This window comes from Eretmochelys imbricata, chromosome 2 (assembly GCF_965152235.1).
Source record: "Eretmochelys imbricata isolate rEreImb1 chromosome 2, rEreImb1.hap1, whole genome shotgun sequence".
Taxonomy (NCBI): domain Eukaryota; kingdom Metazoa; phylum Chordata; order Testudines; family Cheloniidae; genus Eretmochelys; species Eretmochelys imbricata.
Window position 1 is genome coordinate 264,963,521 of NC_135573.1, and position 18,170 is coordinate 264,981,690.

Here is an 18,170-nt window from a genome sequence, read left to right on the forward strand (position 1 = left end):
AAACGAAACCCCTCACACCACTGATGGATTGCAGAAAATTGCATGGAATCAGTATCATGGAGTTCTAGCATTATCATAAACTACCTCTTAACCCTCTATTCAGGGCAGCAGAATCCCTGAAGGGGTAGATTTCATTGTACTGTATTCCAACACAGTCTTCCATTTCAGAATTGCAGTAACACTCTAGGGTGCACAGGTACTGCATTCCATATACTTTACAGAGACCCTTAGAGCCCTTGGCCACGTTTCTAAAGATCCACCCAAGGGTTAGGAATGTTAAGTGACTGCACACCTGCATGTTTTACTGCCTCCATAACATACTACGTAAGAGTATAATCCCTTGCCCAGAAGTATCTGTTCACAAAAACAGACAACATTAACAACAGAAAAAGTAATGGATAAAACACATATAGAGCAGGAAAAATCTCTCTCCAACTGCTAAGCACTCAGTCCCAGTGACTAAGAGATGCTTCACTGTGCACATTAAAGAAAAAAATCTTAATAAATTGGAAGAGTCTGATTTACCTAGACCCCACAAAGCAGGCCCACATGATTAAACTGCACCAGTGCGCCAGACTCACCAGATACTAGAGTTAGAAGTGTTAACTATAGAAAAATTTGTCTTCCAGCTAGCAGTCTAACTCCTTTCATTGTCTGGTGCTTATTGACAAGCTGTGTTCGAAGGGTTCATTATGCATTTTCTCAGAGAGAGTTACCTGTACAATTGGCGGAGTAGTCTGAGCATAAGGTGATGTCACACCATAAACAGTCTGACACGTCTGCCCTGGGTAATATAGGGCTGGCTGAGACTGGGCCGGAGAGTACTGCTGTTGCACAGCTACAGTCTGCTGACTGGAATCCCATACTCCATAACTCTGCCCCTGCACTGGACCCGGGGCAGGCACTGGCAAGACAGCTACATTAGGTTCCTGATGGACCACGGCGTCACTTTGTGCTACATACTGAGGAGCAGAAACCTCCATCGTTGTTGCTACATGTTGTACTACTGGTACTGGCTGAGGAGCAGTCAGGGGTGGTTCGACTGTGTGCCCAACCAAAGTCTGGGGATGCTCATAGGCTGCAGGAGAGCACATGGGATCCAGGCTCGGCGTGGGCAGTAGCACCTTCCCAGCATTGGGATTGCTGGGATCCACATAAGCCTGCATGGGATAGCCAGGGGGATAGCCAATGAAGCTGTGGTGGGGAGCGCTGTAGCCCATGGAATCATATGGAAGTGGGGAAGTCATCCCTAGGTTCTGTAGTTGCTGCTGTTGTTTCTGAGCCTCCCGCTGAGCTACTTCCTGTTCGAACAGCTTCCTGCGTTCTTCCGTGGACAGCTTGTTGCGATCCTTGAGCCGCACTTTCTTCTTAGAAGAAGCGGGTGTGTCATACCTGAAAAAGAGAACCACTTCATAACTCCTGCCCCAGAGTTAAACAGATTATAGGGGTACCCTCGGATGCTATTTATAGACAAAGGCCCGTCAATAAATGCATTAAAAACTAAAAGGAGAGAGAAGGTAGGAGTCATAACAGAATATTTATTGCTCCAAATCGAACCTTGGAACACATTTCTTAACTTTAAAAGAATTTTAAAATTCACTCTAAAGAAAAGATAGCCTGAAATAGAGTGCAAAAGAAAAAAACCTCACTAGGTTTGGACATTTTCTCTACTTCATACACAGACTCATATGCTCTGCATGTGTGTGAAAGACATTCACTTATATACACACACATGTATAGCATTACTTTTCTAAAAAGCCCGTTCAAAATAATGCAAAAGATCTTGTTCTTATCACAGGCAGAGCTAATCCTGAAACTTAACCTTTTGGTGGAGGAAAGAAAACCACACTACTGAAAGAACCCCAAACGAAGCATCCAGTACCACACCAGATTAAAAAAAAAAAAAAACCCGTGCAAGTTTATTCAGACCAGCAGACAGCTATAGCTTACACGTTCCATTTCTGGGCTCCCTCAAGCTGCATTTGCATAAGTAAAAGTTAACGTAACTTGTTATTCATGGGGTAAATGTAACATGCTATCCAGTAATAGAGGCATTCCCAATCTTTTTCATAGCGTGGTCCATGTCTTAAGTTACTTGGTCCCCTCTCTTCCCATTAACATAACATCTCTGTGGTCACTACAGTAATGGCCTTTTGGAAAAGTAATATTAAGAAAAGAATATTTTTAGAGTTTTTAAATGCGCTTTTAGCAACTGGAATATGAAGAAGCCAGAACTGTGTGATTAGCCAGCTTTTTGTGAGCCAACTGTGGTTCAGACCACAGCTGGGTAGCCTCTGCCATGTTGCAATATAATGCATAAGCAAAAGGAGTTTGGGCAAATAATACTTCCAGTGGGAACCTAAACCTTAGAATTCCCGAACTATTGTATGTTTACACTGGCAAGTCTTAATTGTGAATTAAGAGGCTGACATTGAGTAGCATCCAAAAATATTGAGGAACCTCATGTCACTGTTTTCCCACTCTTGTAATGTTCATTCCCCTGGAGATTTCCCCCTTCACAGCTGCATCATGGCTCTGGGTCTGTCAGAGCATTTAAGGATTTTAGCAGAGCAACACAGGTAATTATGCTGTCTCTGTGTAACATACACTTTATGTGTCTTTATGCCCTCAAGTTCAGGCAATGCAACCCAAGAGAAATTGTGCTGGATAATCTAAACAATATCTATTGCATTATAACTTTTCCTAGTGGTCAACAAGACAGCAGATAATATTACACTGATATTTCCATTATAGCTCCCTTTTCATAGGCTCATAAATTTCTCAAAATGTACCTGTTTTGGCTGATATTTTCCATGCTTCGTGACTCTCAATTTTTTGATAAAGGGAATGAAATGTATTCACTGATCTGGAGCAAGGGTGAAAAACATTCAAACTTTTCTGCCACAAGAAGATTAAGACTTCTTTGCATGCATAACTCAATACTGACATTCAACCACTGAGACCTTTTGGAACGTTAATTATTTCTGAATACTAGTCTCCACCTTAATTTGCAGATGTTATTTAAGAACAATGGAATTATAAACAACTGACTTCCATTTAGAGTTGTGCTATTTACTGAACCACAGATCTGCCTAAAAAAAATGTGGTTAGATTTTTTTTCTATTTATTTATTTAAATAGGAGTCATATTTTTCTTCCTGAAACACAAAACAGCTGAAGAGATTTTCCAGGGGTAAAAAAGATAGCTTAGGTCAGACACAAAGCATGTAAGATTAAAGATCAAAAGGTGGATATTTTTTAAAGTTATGAGTGTATGAAAACAGGGAGTTGCAAGTGAAAATGCTTTGCAGTCTTAACTATCGTGGGTTCTACAAAGCATCCAATATACTCATACATACATCAACTTTTTATTCATGCATCCAGTTTGCATAACAAGGACACATTGCTACAAATACTTCAGTTAAGATGCCCTTTTGTTTCTTCAGTCCAATTCAAATAATACCCGTGAGTATTTATGTTTATATGAATCTTGTTGGCAGTGAGAACCCAATTTAAATAATTTAACAAAAATGTCAATATTTTTCTGCACTCGTCCGAAGAACTTACATTAAGAGCCAACTCACACAAAAGAATAAATACAAAAAACCCCCCATGTGATGCAGTAGTGAAGTTAAGCAGGTGTCATAATAGTTTCTCCATTCACCCAAAGGCCCATCTACTCTAAGAGAATCTCCACTCCAGAGCAGCAGCAAGGGCAAGGAAGTGTGCCAAGGGCATGCCAGCATACCCCCAAATCTTTCAGTGATCTGAGACCAACTCTGGAGTTCTTTACCCCTCTGATGTCATCTGTTCTGCTCACCTCCATTCAGGATAAATAAAAATCAATGATTTTTTTTTATTTAAATCAGCTTTTTTTGATAAAATGCTTTTTGAGGAAAAAACCTATCTAAGGAGAGTTTTAATTAAGAAACACTATAGCTCAAAGATCTCTCATCATGGAATAGGGATTATAAATTCTAATTCTATAGTATGAGACAATATATTCATGCAATGTTTAAGAAAAGTTTTGTAAATGAGTTCCAATAGTTCATGGATTAGGGACCCAATTTTATGCGGATCCAGGGGCTTCTGTATAGATTATTTAGGTTAATCTTTCTATCTACCCAATGGGACTCAATGCTCAGTCTAGAAGATACCATCAGAGATGCTTAGTTTTGCAGTTCTCAAACTGTGGATTTGTCTCCAGAGATAACATGCTTGTTAACAGAAAAAAAAAAAATGTTTTTAATAAATAATATATAGAAGTGAGAAATAACAGACCTCAAACCTATTGTCCCTCTGCAAATTTGTGTATATAGAGTCAATCTCTTCCTCTCTCAAAGTGCAAAGTTTCAAGAAGTTCAGTGAATAGAAGATTGTTGGGGGTGGAATAGATCTGGACAAGGAGAAGAAGTCTGGAGATAAATGTGAGAAGGGAGGGACAGGCAGTAGAAACAAAAGTGAAACTGTTTGAGCAGCATATTCTAGAAGTCTTGAGGTCTTTCTGAGTGTAGCCATCACTGATTTGAGATCTACCACACCATTCTCTCACTAGAAGGGAAAACCTATAATGGCAGCAGGCCATAAGAGAGACCCAGTTTGGAAATATTTTAATGAAGTTCCTCTACCTGTGGGTAAGTCAGGCATGCATGCAAAATGCAAACAGTGCAAAAAAGAAATGCAAAGCCTGGTTGCCCAAATGAAACAACATCATGGGAAGTGTTTTTTCTCAGGAGGAAGCTGCGTTGAAGATGATGAAAGGAACATGTCTGAACATCCAGGATCTTCAGGTTGATAAACTTTTTTATTTCATACTTCTTTCTTAAGGACTGCCTGTCTTCCTTCTGGACTACTCTTGAATTCTCATGTTTGAGCACAAAAAATATGGTTGTTACTCTATGGTACTATCATTTTAGATGCAGTTGTGATAAAAAATAAATAACTGAAATAGGCAGATCTTCCTTTTACAGTTTCACCTTTAAAGTGGTACTGAGTGTCAGTGAATGCAATGAGTAATACTAAATGAGCAGTATGGTAATAATTAAATAACTACTTTGACTTATTTTGCTTAGGAGAATACATCCTCGACATACAAGATTCTGAAGACTGTTGAAGTGATAATCTCACTTTTAACAGCATTAGCTTCTTCTGCCGGTGTAGAAAGAATATTTTCTTCCTTTGGACTAATTCATTCCAAACTGAGAAATCGTTTGGGACCTAAAAAAGCAGGAAAACTTGTTTTTCTGTTCCAGATTATGAACAAACAGGAAAATGAAGGTTAAGACGACTGAGTTAGCTGCAGAAGCCAGTTTTTTAAGTTTCTTATGTTGACTTGGCTGACAGTCGATTTAATTTTTCATTTTTTTTTTTTAAATTTAACTATTTTAGTTAACAATTTTAACAAAAACAAACCTGATTTTAAAAAACTTGAATGTTTAACTAAATTAAAAAATTCATATGCTTGTTTTGTTAAAATATTATAGGTTTGCTGTTGAAGAAAAAAATCCAGATACATAATAATGTTGTTTTAGTTAAATAAAACAATTTAAATGTCTGTCTGGTGATATTCTCCTCCTAATACAGCATGGCAAGAAAATCCTCAAAATATTAATGATTAACCTGTTGAACTGGAGATATTTATGAAGTCATTGGGAGGTGAACTATCTGCTTCAATTACCTTTGGTAAATGAAAAACCAAACAATCATTCATTTTTTGATATAGCTGTAAAACTAATCTGAAAAGTTTTCAAAATAAATCACTTCAAAAATGCCTAGTGTGTACCTTCTAAAAATGAAACCTACATCTTTGAGTTGTGAAGAATATGTATTAAGGTTATAACAATCAACAAGAATGCTCTTATGTAGAAATCCATGATTAAATCAAGTTTTCCTGACTAGTGATTTAAATCAAATCCACCCTGCCACCACTATACGGATTTCATAGTTTTTTGGAACAAAGTACTATCCAAAGTGCTGTAGTTAAAGACTGATTGGTCCATATTACGAAAGAGAGTCAGATTAATGACTATTAGGATGCCTCTATGGGCAGCGATCCCCTCATTCTCTAAGCTTCATTTTTGCCATGCTACATTTTGCAGATTTTCCTCTTATACAAAGTCACTGTTTACACAGAGAGGGTGCAGCTGGGAAGAACATGCAAAGAAAGGGCTTCCTGACCTCTAGCATCAGAGACCACTCATGCTCAATCATTCGCTATTCAGTATTTTCTGTTTTTCTAATCTTTCTCTTGCTGTAACAAGAACTTTCCTGCCATGAAGTTTACCTTGTCTCATGTTTCCTGTGCTTTTTGCCTTTTTATTGTGTAAAGAGTTGTCACTTTGGATGGGCTATCACCAGCAGGAGAGTGAATTTGTGTGGGGGGGTGGAGGGTGAGAAAACCTGGATTTGTGCTGGAAATGGCCTAACCTGATGATTACTTTAGATAAGCTATTACCAGCAGGACAGTGGGGTGGGAGGAGGTATTGTTTCATATTCTCTGTGTATATATAAAGTCTGCTGCAGTTTCCACGGTATGCATCTGATGAAGTGAGCTGTAGCTCACGAAAGCTCATGCTCAAATAAATTGGTTAGTCTCTAAGGTGCCACAAGTACTCCTTTTCTTTTTATATATGTTAGTAATTCATCCATCTCTACTTCTGCCTTCAGTCATTTGTTTGGTTTTTGTTCTGCAAGTGGATGTTTTTTGTGGATTTATACTCCAATTTTTATGCTAGCCTTTCAAACGTGCTTAATAGAGAATAACATGAGGACAATGGAATGCTGCTTTATTTGAAAAATGTGACTTTTTTGTAATCAATTATTCTCCCTCAGCTTTTCTGAAGTCCATATAGTAGACCTTGACTGGCTTGGTACTGGCTTTAACAAGGATGTGTGCTGCATTTTAGCTAGTAAGAACAAGAGTTCTGTCTTGACCCCAAGAATCCCACATACTTAAATGTAACGTTTATTAACTCCACTGACCTCTGCTGCCTTTCAACATCTCCAAGTATCGCTTATTCATAATTATTGACTCCTTGTTTTCTGTGAACAGCTCAACCCACTCTGCTTCAGCTGCCCAACCCACTCTACCAGTTGTCACGTGTCTCTCCAGTCGTCAACATTGGCTCACACTGAACACACAGTATCTCGGCTCTCTGAGCAGGGGCCATTTTATTTCCTTTAGACTCTCTACACAATGCCACACTCACATACAACACTTGAAAAATGACCATACAGATGACACCAGTTGCTAGACTGGGCAGTTTAAGGGTCCATATGAAAACGAAAAGATATTCTGTAGTGTGATTTGACACGGTTAATGTACAGATATGGCTCACGCTCAATTCTTGGGATATACTTTTGTCCATTTGTTATATTTAACAGGACTTTTCTCCCTCCAAACATGGCGGTGTTTGCTAATCCTCCAGAAGGAATTCATTAAATTAAATGTGGACCATAACTATTAAATTTCAGTAGATTGCCACTCTGTTCCCAACCAACTTTCTGTATGCCAACTTCTCCTCTCATTGGAAGTAAATGGAGTGGCAGACATCGAGCTGTATTAATGACATCAGAATAATAAAGTGTGCATGTATTCTGACTTTAAAGTTGCAAGCAGTTTAATGGCTTGCAGGCAGACAGGAGTGGTTGGACCACAGGACTATGAGCCAGAAGGTTCTCAAGTTCTAATCCTAAGTTCCTGCATGGTCTGTGACAAGTCCCTCTTGGACTGAGGGTTGATGCTCATGCAGCAGATCTGAGTTCAATACCTAGTTCTATCGGACTTGCTGTGCAATCTTGGCCAAGTCACAACCTCTCTTTCCCTTAGTTTTCAATCTGAAAAATGGGGATACTACCTCTTTCCTCCCATCCTTTGTCCATCTTGTCTATTTAGATTGTGAACTCCTTTGGGCAGGGACTGTCTCTTACTCTGTATATGTACTGCACCTAAGATAATGGACCCAGGATCTTGGTTAGGGCCTCTTGCTGCAATGTAATACAAACCAAATGAAATCACCTCTGAATTGTTTTCATGCATCGTCAATTTCACTGTTTCCCATATGTAGCTAGCCAGTTCTCCCCTTTGTCTAGATGTTTCACACAAAGTATTTTTAAAATAGATAGCTTAATTAAACAAAACACAAAAATTTGCAAAGGGTCTCAGGGGTAGGTATAGTAACTGAAGCTACTTTAAACTAATTAAAAAAATTAATTAGATTTCAAGGTGAGGGCATCTCTGACCTCTTATTTTTAAAGTTTGGCTATATGTAATATGCAGATACTGCTTACCTACCTCATAGGATATTTCTGAAGGGCTAATTAGATAATCATCTGGAAAGAACTTTGAAGATGAGAAGTGCGATACAAGTAGTATGCAAGACGGGAACAGCAGCACTTCACTAACCTCTCAGGAGCTGTGAAAGCTAAGCTGTGAAGAAGCTGTGCAGGGGAGATAGCCAATAGATTGCTCAGGAAGAACCACCATCATGTGGAGCAGCCTTAATTGCGTTTATATGTTTCTAAGAGTCACTTTACCTGAGTAAACGCAGCCTGATGAAACTGTCTGGGGAGAAAGGGGAAGGAAGGGTCATGGGAGAAACACAGCTGCCTGGTGATGAGAGTATTTCCTTGGATGATTTTTTGCTGGATAGCCACTGGATAATTTCCATTTTTATATATAAAAAGGTGCTTTTGAGGATTTTCTATTTATCCAGGGAAGTTATTTCATTTTTGGCTTTGTACTTTTATTATCTGCAGTGTGCAGATGGGCCCTAGTGCAAAGTAATTTAAAATTAAATACAGTATCTCCTGGGTAGGCTAATGGGAAGTCTTCAGAGTCCAGTTTGGGACGCTCTGACTTCCCCTTTAAACCATCCCACTTTCACGGTAATTTTTGAACGAGGACTGGATACAGCTTCCATCACTGAAACACCACCAGCATAATTCATTCCCAAGCAGCACTGAGGAGTTGATGGGACGCGCTAACGGTATTTGCAATGGTCTGATCAGCTCTTCTCAGTTGTAGCCACACAACTCCAAGCAACAGTAGCCGAAGTGGACTACATTTGAAGCAGTCATCTAAGATGAAAGACTTGCTTCCATGTCCATTATCAATAACCACACAGCATATTCATTTAATAGAAAATTTCCTCTTTCCTATTTATTTTCAGAAGGTCACAAATATCATCTTTGGCAATTTTATTTTGAAAAGGCTAAATACAACCAACTTTCCCCTGCTGGACTGACACAGGATCATCAGAACCCTCAGCATCAGCATCCCTGATGGAAATGGTACAGTAAGACAACTTGCCTGTCATCCTGCCTCTTGGTTCCTCGCTCATAGGCCGAAGATGGTGGGGACAACGACTCTCTCCGTTTCTTCTTCTCTTTACTCTGGCTCTGCCTCTCAGGGTCTCTCTCTCTGCTCTGGTTTGGATTCTTTGGGGTAGCAGTTTGGTCCCTATGACCAGCTGCATCCCTCCCACGATCTCCTGATAAGCAAGATGAATAAAAGGAAGTAGTCTTTACATTTCAAAAGGTTTCTGCTTTCACCTTTGCTGCTGTTGTAGTAGGTGTATTTTTTGGTCCATTCGCTCAAATGAAATGCAGGATGCCCTATATTAGCATTACACTATAGTTATGGCTGAGACAATACTTTCTTTTTAACCCCCTATTTTTAGTGACTTCTCTCTTATGTCTTATTAGACTTGAAAAGCATCTGGCCAAGAACACTAGGAGTTTTTAACGCAGGGAAGCATGCAGTGTGTGGGGTAAAACTTGAATTTTGTCTCCAGATAATGAGCCCAGGAGACAAAGTGCACTGGCAGAGCGTGCCTTTGTATTAACCACTAGGGACATGTTTTGACACTACGGCCTCTTTCATATACAGTTTGAACATAATCGCTTCCGTAAAACCCTTTTAAACAAGAAACAGGTCCCAATCAGTATTTACACATGTTGACACAACACAATATAGTCCTTCAACTTTTTGGCACTCGATAGCTCTTACAATACTGTCATTTTTCACAATGGATTTGTGCACCCTGAGTTTACAGCACTGACAAGTTACTATAACTAACAAGGAACTGTCATATTAATGATAAGACACTTGCAGTGAGATAGTTCATGATATTTTTGAACTGTTATCAGTGATTCTTCAATAGTGCTCTCCAAAGCATACGCTGGCTGCCTGCAAAACAGTGTCACACTGATGAAGCATCGGTCAGTCTGCAAGGAGTGATGCCTTCTGCTAACTGTAAGCACAGTCTAGGATGCTTTTCATAATGGCCAGAGGTTTTTCAGACCAACTACCCCCACCCCCAACACTTACCTGTACCCTGATTCCTGTCTTAGTCAAGGGTGGGTCTTTTGGGGGTGGGTGGGGAAAGGGAAATGAAGCACAATCAAAATTACAGAGGTACCAAACAGGCAGAAGTGACCTGGAGAGTAAGGACTGCAGGAAACAGAGACATTTGGCCCCATAAAAGAAGAGTCTCCTAAAAGCTGTGAAGAGAAATTGTTTTATGGAATCAGAATTTAAGACCACTGAAGCCCATCCGATGATTTCTACACCTAGCCCACAACTTCTCTCTGAACTACTAACAAACGGCATGGATTTAGTACAGATTTACACTTTACAAAGTGCAGATTTTATAATTATCACATTAGGAGAATTTGTTTAACAGTGTCCTATTTCATTTTACCTCTTTAATAGTGTCTTAATATTAACGTCTCCTATATGGATAACAGACGGAAAGGCATAGAAAGAGGAAAGAAAAGTGGAGAAGATGCTCTAAGAGAGGACCTTGATTTTATAAAATGGCCCACATTTTGAAAGCCACAGCATTATACCATAAGAGAACTCTGAAGTGAATGTATTATCACGGTATGAGTGCACATATAACTTATCACTGTGCTGTACTGTATTAATAGCTAATTCCTTGAGTGCTCATATCTGAGTCATTGCAAAGCTGAAAATTTGCAAGGACTTGGGTTGTGCAAATGTCTAATACATCCAACACATCTCAAAAATTCCATTAATTCTTCAGGGTGCACTGGAGTATTTTCTAACAGAAAACCTACGCTTTGGCAATGTCGCTAGCACAATTCAATTAATTTGTCAAAGGTCACCCAATCAATGTAAATTGTAGCATGAACTGCTGTTTGTGAAGAGCAGTGGAGTCGCTCTTTCTGCAGTGCTCGAGAATAACCTCTTTAGCTCCCATCTTTTTTAAGTCAGGAAAAAAACAACAACCCAGGCTCTTAATCCCTGCAAATGGGCAACATAGAATCATAGAATATCAGGGTTGGAAGGGACCTCAGGAGGTCATCTAGTCCAACCCTCTGCTCAAAGCAGGACCAATCCTCAACTAAACATAAGGTCCCCAGAGCATATAAGTCACTTTCCACAAATGCCCCCATGTCATGTAGCACTAGATGTAATTTAACATCTTATTTTAATTGATTTTGTTCTTGTGGGGTTGTGCATAGATAAAATGTAACAAGCACTACACACCAGTTTTGAGTTCTCCCTCTCCCTGTGGAACAGTGAGTAACAGGTGCAAACACAGTCTGAGCTAAAGTTACAAATAAGTAACCTGGTTAGACAGAACACAATTGCAACCCAGGGGTACAAACGGCTTCTGTTTCTTGTTTATATCCAACTCCAGTATGCATGGAGATCCTTGGACCCAAGTATGTAAACTGAGCTTGGAAACAATGTTCTAATCTTGCCTTTTACCCAGGCTATGGTATCATTCTTAAAGTTGGTTTAAACGCTTTTGGGGCCCACACACATTGGTCTGCTGAAAAGTGGTTTTAAACTGGTTCAGCACACAAGACTTGAGACCTGGTGTGTAAAACACCTGAAGCTGGGGACTCATAAGAGGAAGATATTCAGTTAACGGGAGATGCACTTTATGGAGTCCAATACCAACAGGCACAAAGAGAAACCTCCGAGTTTAAAGCCCCCTCTGTCCGGATACTGATAAGCCTCTGTACATCCCACTCTGAATTTCCTTACTGTGATCAGATTACGTATGAGCTGTAGAGAGGAACGCTGGCCTCATGGTTAAGACACTGCGCTGGGATTCAAGAGATCTGGGTTCAATTCTTAGCTCTACCATAGACTGTGTGACTTTAAGCAAGTCATTTACTCTCTGTGCCGCAGTTCTCTATCTGTAAAATGAAAATAGTAATACTTCCTTTCTCCCAACGTTCACCTAGACTGTAAACGGTTTAGGGCAGAAACCGTCTTGGACAATGGGTACGTACAGCACCAACCCCAAGGGATCCCTTAAGCTCCACCGTAACACATATAATAAAGTGATTTTGTGTGTGCGCGCACGCAACCTCTCTGATAAGCATTCAACTTTAGACACAGGAAAATCAATCCTCTCTGGAGGAAATTACACTTTCAGCTGCTACTTGAAAGGTATCCTTGACTACCTACCACTACTCTCCTTTTCTGCTTGACTCTTCTTCGGGATTCGATACACCTCCTGCAAAGCAAGCCAGAAAAAATCATCAGATTTTCACATGGACATTGAGACTACTGCTGATATAACTGTGGGGTGGGAAAGGTCACGTAAGTCCCCCAACTTTGTAAACAATAGAATAAAAAGGTCCAGGTCTCAAAATGCAGATATAGTTCTAAAAACATGGCATTGTGGTGGATCCTATTTTATTTTCTCTCAATATCTTGTATATTAAATCTGTTTGGTTTACACAACCATACTAAGTGCTACAGTCACTCTCTGTCAGCAATCCAGGTATGTCAGCAGAGGATTCAAGCCAGCAGAATCTAAAGTTGCCATCTTTCCTATTTACTATAAATATATGAAGTTGGAGATGTACTGAAATAAAAATCAAAGGCTGCCTTTTCTAAGGGTAAACCAACCTCTGACCTGAATTAGCTCATACACTAGAGAGCTTACAGTGCCGCGGTTGTATCAATGCAGCTGCTCCGCTGTAAGCTCTCTCACGTAGCCACTCTAAGGGCTTGTCTACACTGGCACTTTACAGAGCTGCACCTTTCTCACTCAGGGGTGTGAAAAAATATCCCTGAGGGAAGCAAGTTTCGGCGCTGTAAAGCGTCAGTGTAGACAGTGCACCAGCGCTGGGAACTGCACTCCCAGAGCTGGGATCTATGCCCCTCGCGGAGGTGGCTTTTTTTCTTGTTTTTTTAAGAGCACTGGGAGAGCTTTCTCCCAGCGCTCTACCATGACTACACACAAGCCACATTTAAGTGTAGACTAGCCCTAAGCGGACAGGAGAGAACTTTCCTTTCGACCTAATTAATCCACTCCCAACGATGGGTGATACCTATGTTGGCAGGAGAGGTCACATATGATGTGACTGATCAGGCCAAGACAAGCGTTTGAGCTAAGCAGAGCTCTTCTTCAAGTCTGAGGGCTTGTCTACACTTACATTTTATAGCGCCCCAACATGCTGGCTCAGGGCTGTGAAAAATCAGCGCTTTAAATTGCTAGCACTGGGAGCGTGGAGGTGGATTACCAGGAGCCCAGGGAGAGCTCTCTCCCAGCACTCACGCGTGACCACACTCGCACTTCAAAGAGCTGCCTTCCCGCAGCAGCACTTTGAAGTTTCTAGTGTAGTCATACCCTGAAAAAGGCAATCACAGAGCCCTGGTCTATGCTAGGACTTTAGGTCGAATTTAGCAGCGTTAAATCGATGTAAACCTGCACCCATCCACACGATGAAGCTGTTTATTTCAACTTAAAGGGCTCTTAAAATCGATTTCCTTACGCCACCCCTGACAAGTGGACTAGCGCTTAAATCGGCCTTGCCGGGTCGCATCTGGGGTACTGTGGACACAATTCGATGGCATTGGCCTCCGGGAGCTATCCCAGAGTGCTCCATTGTGACTGCTCTGGACAGCACTCTCAACTCAGATGCACCATTGTTTGCTGTTGCTCTGACGCAGGGAGGGGCGACTGACGACATGGCTTACAGGGTTGGCTTATAGGGAGTTAAAATCAACAAAGGGGGTGGCTTTACATCAAGGAGTATTTCAGGCACGACTTCATGGAGGGTTCCAATAAGAAATGGTGCACCTAAGTTATTGTTCTTATTGGAACAAGGAGCTTAGTCTGGCCTCTGATTGATACATGGCTAGATTTACCTAGCTGCACCTTCTCTGTGAGTGACTGCAATGTGACCTAGAGGAATGAGTCCCCTAGACGGGGGGCGGGGGGGTTTGCAAATGAGTACAAAACAAATCTGGTCTATTTCTTGTTTTCATACACTCCATCTATCTTTTACATCTTTGACTGGCACCAGATGGTGCAGAAGGACTGCATGCCATTCACATCTCATGGCTGCTCGGCAGAAGATGGTACAATAGGACTGCTAGCCATCCTCATCTCTTGCCTGCTCACCATAAGATGGTTCAATAGGACTGACTGCAGGACTAAAGAGAATGCCCTGATCAAGCCACTCCAAATTTAGTCCCTGTTCCCATTTCTGCCCAGGCGCTCCTGATCGACCGCACAGAGGCGACCAGGAGCACCTCGGACATGACGATGATGGTGGTTATCAGGCCTATTGCACCGTCTGCTGCCACAAAGCAATGGGTTGCTGCTGCGTAGCAATGCAGTACCATGTCTGCCAGCACCCAGGAGACATACGGTGACCGTGAGCTGAGCGGGCTCCATGCTTGCTGTGGTATGGCATCTGCACAGGTAACTTAGGAAAAAAGGCGCGAAACGATTGTCTGCCCTTGCTTTCACCGAGGGAGGGAGGAACGGGGGCCTGACGATATGTACCCAGAACCACCCGCGACAATGTTTTAACCCCATCAGGCATTGAGATCTCAACCCAGAATTCCAATGGGCAGCGGAGACTGCGGGAACTGTGGGATAGCTACCCACAGTGCAACACTCCGGAAGTCGACTCTAGCCTCGGTACTGTGGAAGCGCTCCGCCGAGTTAATGCACTTAATGCACTTAGAGCATTTTCTGTGGAGAGACACACACTCGAATATATAAAACCGATTTCTAAAAAACCGACTTCTATAAATTCGACCTAATTTCGTAGTGTAGACATACCCAGAGTGTGTCAGCTAAATACAATGTGGAACAGATTGGGAAGCATAGGAGTTAGCTTGTTGCAAAGGACCATTCAAAATGAAGTGGCCCATTAACACCTCTGCAGTCATAGGACAAGGGTTAGCCATGTCTACACCAGAAACCTTAGGGTATAGCTACACTTGCAGAGTTTTTGCACTGTAAATTTCACTGGTGATAGGGAACCAAAGTAAAGCGCAGGTTTGTGTTCTCAATTCCTCAGGTCTCAGAGAGTGTTTACATTTGCAGCACTTCCATCCCGGATGAGAGCAGCACTTTAGGGCAGCTATCCCACAGTGCATCTCTCTCCATTTTGATGTGGGTCTTATGGGAAGGGCAGGGGGGTGATGGCCGGGCATCCTGGGTCCCTGCACAGCCTCCTCTCCCCAAACACTGATCAGCTCCAGTAGCTCAGCATTGCTCCAAGCAGGGGATCGTTTGCTCTGTGGAGCAGGCATTGTCATCTGGCCAGATGATAGGTGAGCACTTGCCAAGAAAACAAGAAGGGGATTTTCAAAGTTCCCGGAGCTTTACAGGGGGAGGGCTAGATGTCTGTTTACCTGGCATCAGAGCTGCTGGCCAGAGTGGTCACCTAGGCACTATGGGATATTTTCAGGAAGCTAAAAACTGTGTAAACAGGAAAAACATCTTCACTTGCACATCACCGCAAAAGCATCACCGGTAAAGAGTTGTACGCCTCTCGTGGAGGTGGTTTTCTTTTTGCGGTGAAACTTCTGAGTCAATGGCAGAGCAATCTGCTGTCAATTTAGTGGGTCTTCACTAGACCCGTTAAATCAACCAATGCATTGATTGCCGATCGTCAATCCCCCCGGTAAGCATAGACAAGCCCGTAATTAGCACTAGGCCTCTTGGGGAAGTAGATTACCTATGCTGATGGAGGAACCCCTTCCATCAGTGCAGGTAGCATCTACACTGAAGCGTTACAATGGCATACCTGTGCTGCTGTAGCATTTTAAGTGTCGACAAGCCCCCGGACTTGAAGAAGAGCTGTGTGTAACTTGAAAGATTTTCTCTGTCTCTTCCACTAACAGAAGTTGGTCCAATAAAAGATATTGGCCAGGTCTACGCTACAGACTTATATTGGTATAACTGTTGCTCAGGGATGTGATAAATCCACACCCCTAAGCAATGTAGTTATACCAACATAGTGCTGCATACATGTGGGACTATGTCAACAGGAGAGCTTCTCCCATCAGCATAGCCACAGTCTCTCGTGGAGGTGGATTAACAACTCTGACAGGAGAAGCTCTCCCATCAAGACAGTAGCACCTTAACTGACAGGCTGCAGCTGCACTGCTGTACATGAAGACAAGCCCATTACCTCACCCACTTTGTATCTCTCTTATTTTATTGTCAATGATCACGCCCCTGCAATCGGAATTGAAGTGAAATACAATGGATTATGCAGAAGCCAGTACAAATTCCAGTTCACTCTTCAGTAAGTGCATTGGCTCTAGAGGGCTAACTTATCAGGAAAGCATTCCTATGTAGAAAGGGTGCTTAAGCAAATGCCTAAGTGTCTTCCTGGGCCCCAGAACCATGTTTGTGAAACTGGGACTGAACTTATTTATCTGACCCTCTCATAGCAAACAGTTTCAGCATATCCACACAGTAGGATTTTCCAGGAAAAAGTGCATCAACTGTGCATGGTCATACCTTTCACGTTACACAATTGTGGTTCAATCAGCACACTCCAGGAAAATACAGGCAGCTATCCCACATGGTCTCAGCTGCTGGCACAAAGCTTGTGGGTGTTTCTCAAAAGACATATTTTAGGATCTGGTATTTCGTATGCCGTGCCCAGACGCTAACAGCCTTATTGGACATAGTGAAGAAAAGAAACCTGCTTCATGATTTAGGCAGCTATGCTTTCAAGCATTAAAGTCTCAAAGCTGGATTGCCTAGCATTGAGCAAGGTGGAAATGCTAACATGTAACCCCACCTGTAGAAGGTGATCTCTCTGTATTGCTGACCTGACCTACGCGATGACGCTCTGGGTCAAGCCTGGCTTTACCCCAATGGCAGAATAATAGTGTGACCAGCTACTGCGAAAGGAATTTCATGAGGAAATTGGATGACTAAGCACACTCTCAGCATTCTCTTTGCATGGAGCTAGCCCCGATGCTTGAATAAGACCATGCACCGGGTGAAGAGAACTGATTCGCACTGTGGAGGTTGGCTACCAACACACACTACTGTTCCTTGACCTACACGTAGAGCGCAGGGAACTCATCGGCAGTCAACACTGTTTAACTGTTCACACTTCTACCACAGAGACAAGGTGGGTGAAGTAATAGCTTTTATTGGACCAGCTTCGGTGGGTGAGAGACACGAGCTTTTGCAGAGCTCTTCTTCAGGTCTGGGAAACTTACTCAGAGTGTCATAGCTAAATACAAGGTGGAACAGATTCCTCAGCGTTAGTACAACTGCTAAGTACTGCTTATGCTGAACAACCTGTTCCATCTTGTATTTAGCTGTGACACTTTGAGTAAGTTTCCCAGACCTGAAGAAGAGCTCTGCAAAAGGTCGAAAGCTTGTCTCACTCACCCACCGAAATTGGTCCAAATAAAGATATTACTTCACTCACCAGACCTGCTGACAGCAATTCCGGGCCCCAGGGCAGAAAGTCTATGGCCCCCCCCCGAGAAAGGGATTACGACACTACTTTTTATGCTATTGATAACACATTAGAACTCACTATACGTAAGTTGTGGCGTTGCTTGATCTAGTCAACTTTTTTCCCAGTTACATACAGCACCAGTATTAAACAAATTGTGAGACTAAATATAAGATGTAGAATGTGTTATTTTGAATTATATATTTAAATTAAATACATACATTATGGAATGAAATTAATTAATATATAAAACATTTAAAGAAGCACAAAGTAAGAAAACACCTGAAGTATCAAGTAGGCTAAACACACACCTAATCGTGATTCATGTGTAATCTAAAGACAAGGAAAAAACTGATATGCAAGATGTAACTGAATATGACCAACAAAGTCAAAATATACAATACAATACTTGTGCAGCTGGTGCTGTGGGACATCAACACCCAGAGC

The 18,170-nt window shown here is 41.7% G+C and overlaps 1 protein-coding gene across 4 annotated transcripts in view; it reads right to left on the reverse strand.

Moving 5' to 3' along the window:
* SETD2 (SET domain containing 2, histone lysine methyltransferase) overlaps positions 1–18,170 on the reverse strand; it is a 115,345-nt gene that overhangs the window by 49,009 nt on the left and 48,166 nt on the right. For all 4 annotated transcript variants that reach the window (XM_077808482.1, XM_077808486.1, XM_077808484.1 and 1 more), the window contains exons 12-14: positions 12,451–12,499; positions 9,310–9,490; positions 717–1,392 (exon numbers count right to left, since the gene is read on the reverse strand). In XM_077808482.1, coding sequence (XP_077664608.1) covers positions 717–1,392; positions 9,310–9,490; positions 12,451–12,499 — 906 coding nt within the window. The remainder of the gene's footprint in view (positions 1–716; positions 1,393–9,309; positions 9,491–12,450; positions 12,500–18,170) is intronic.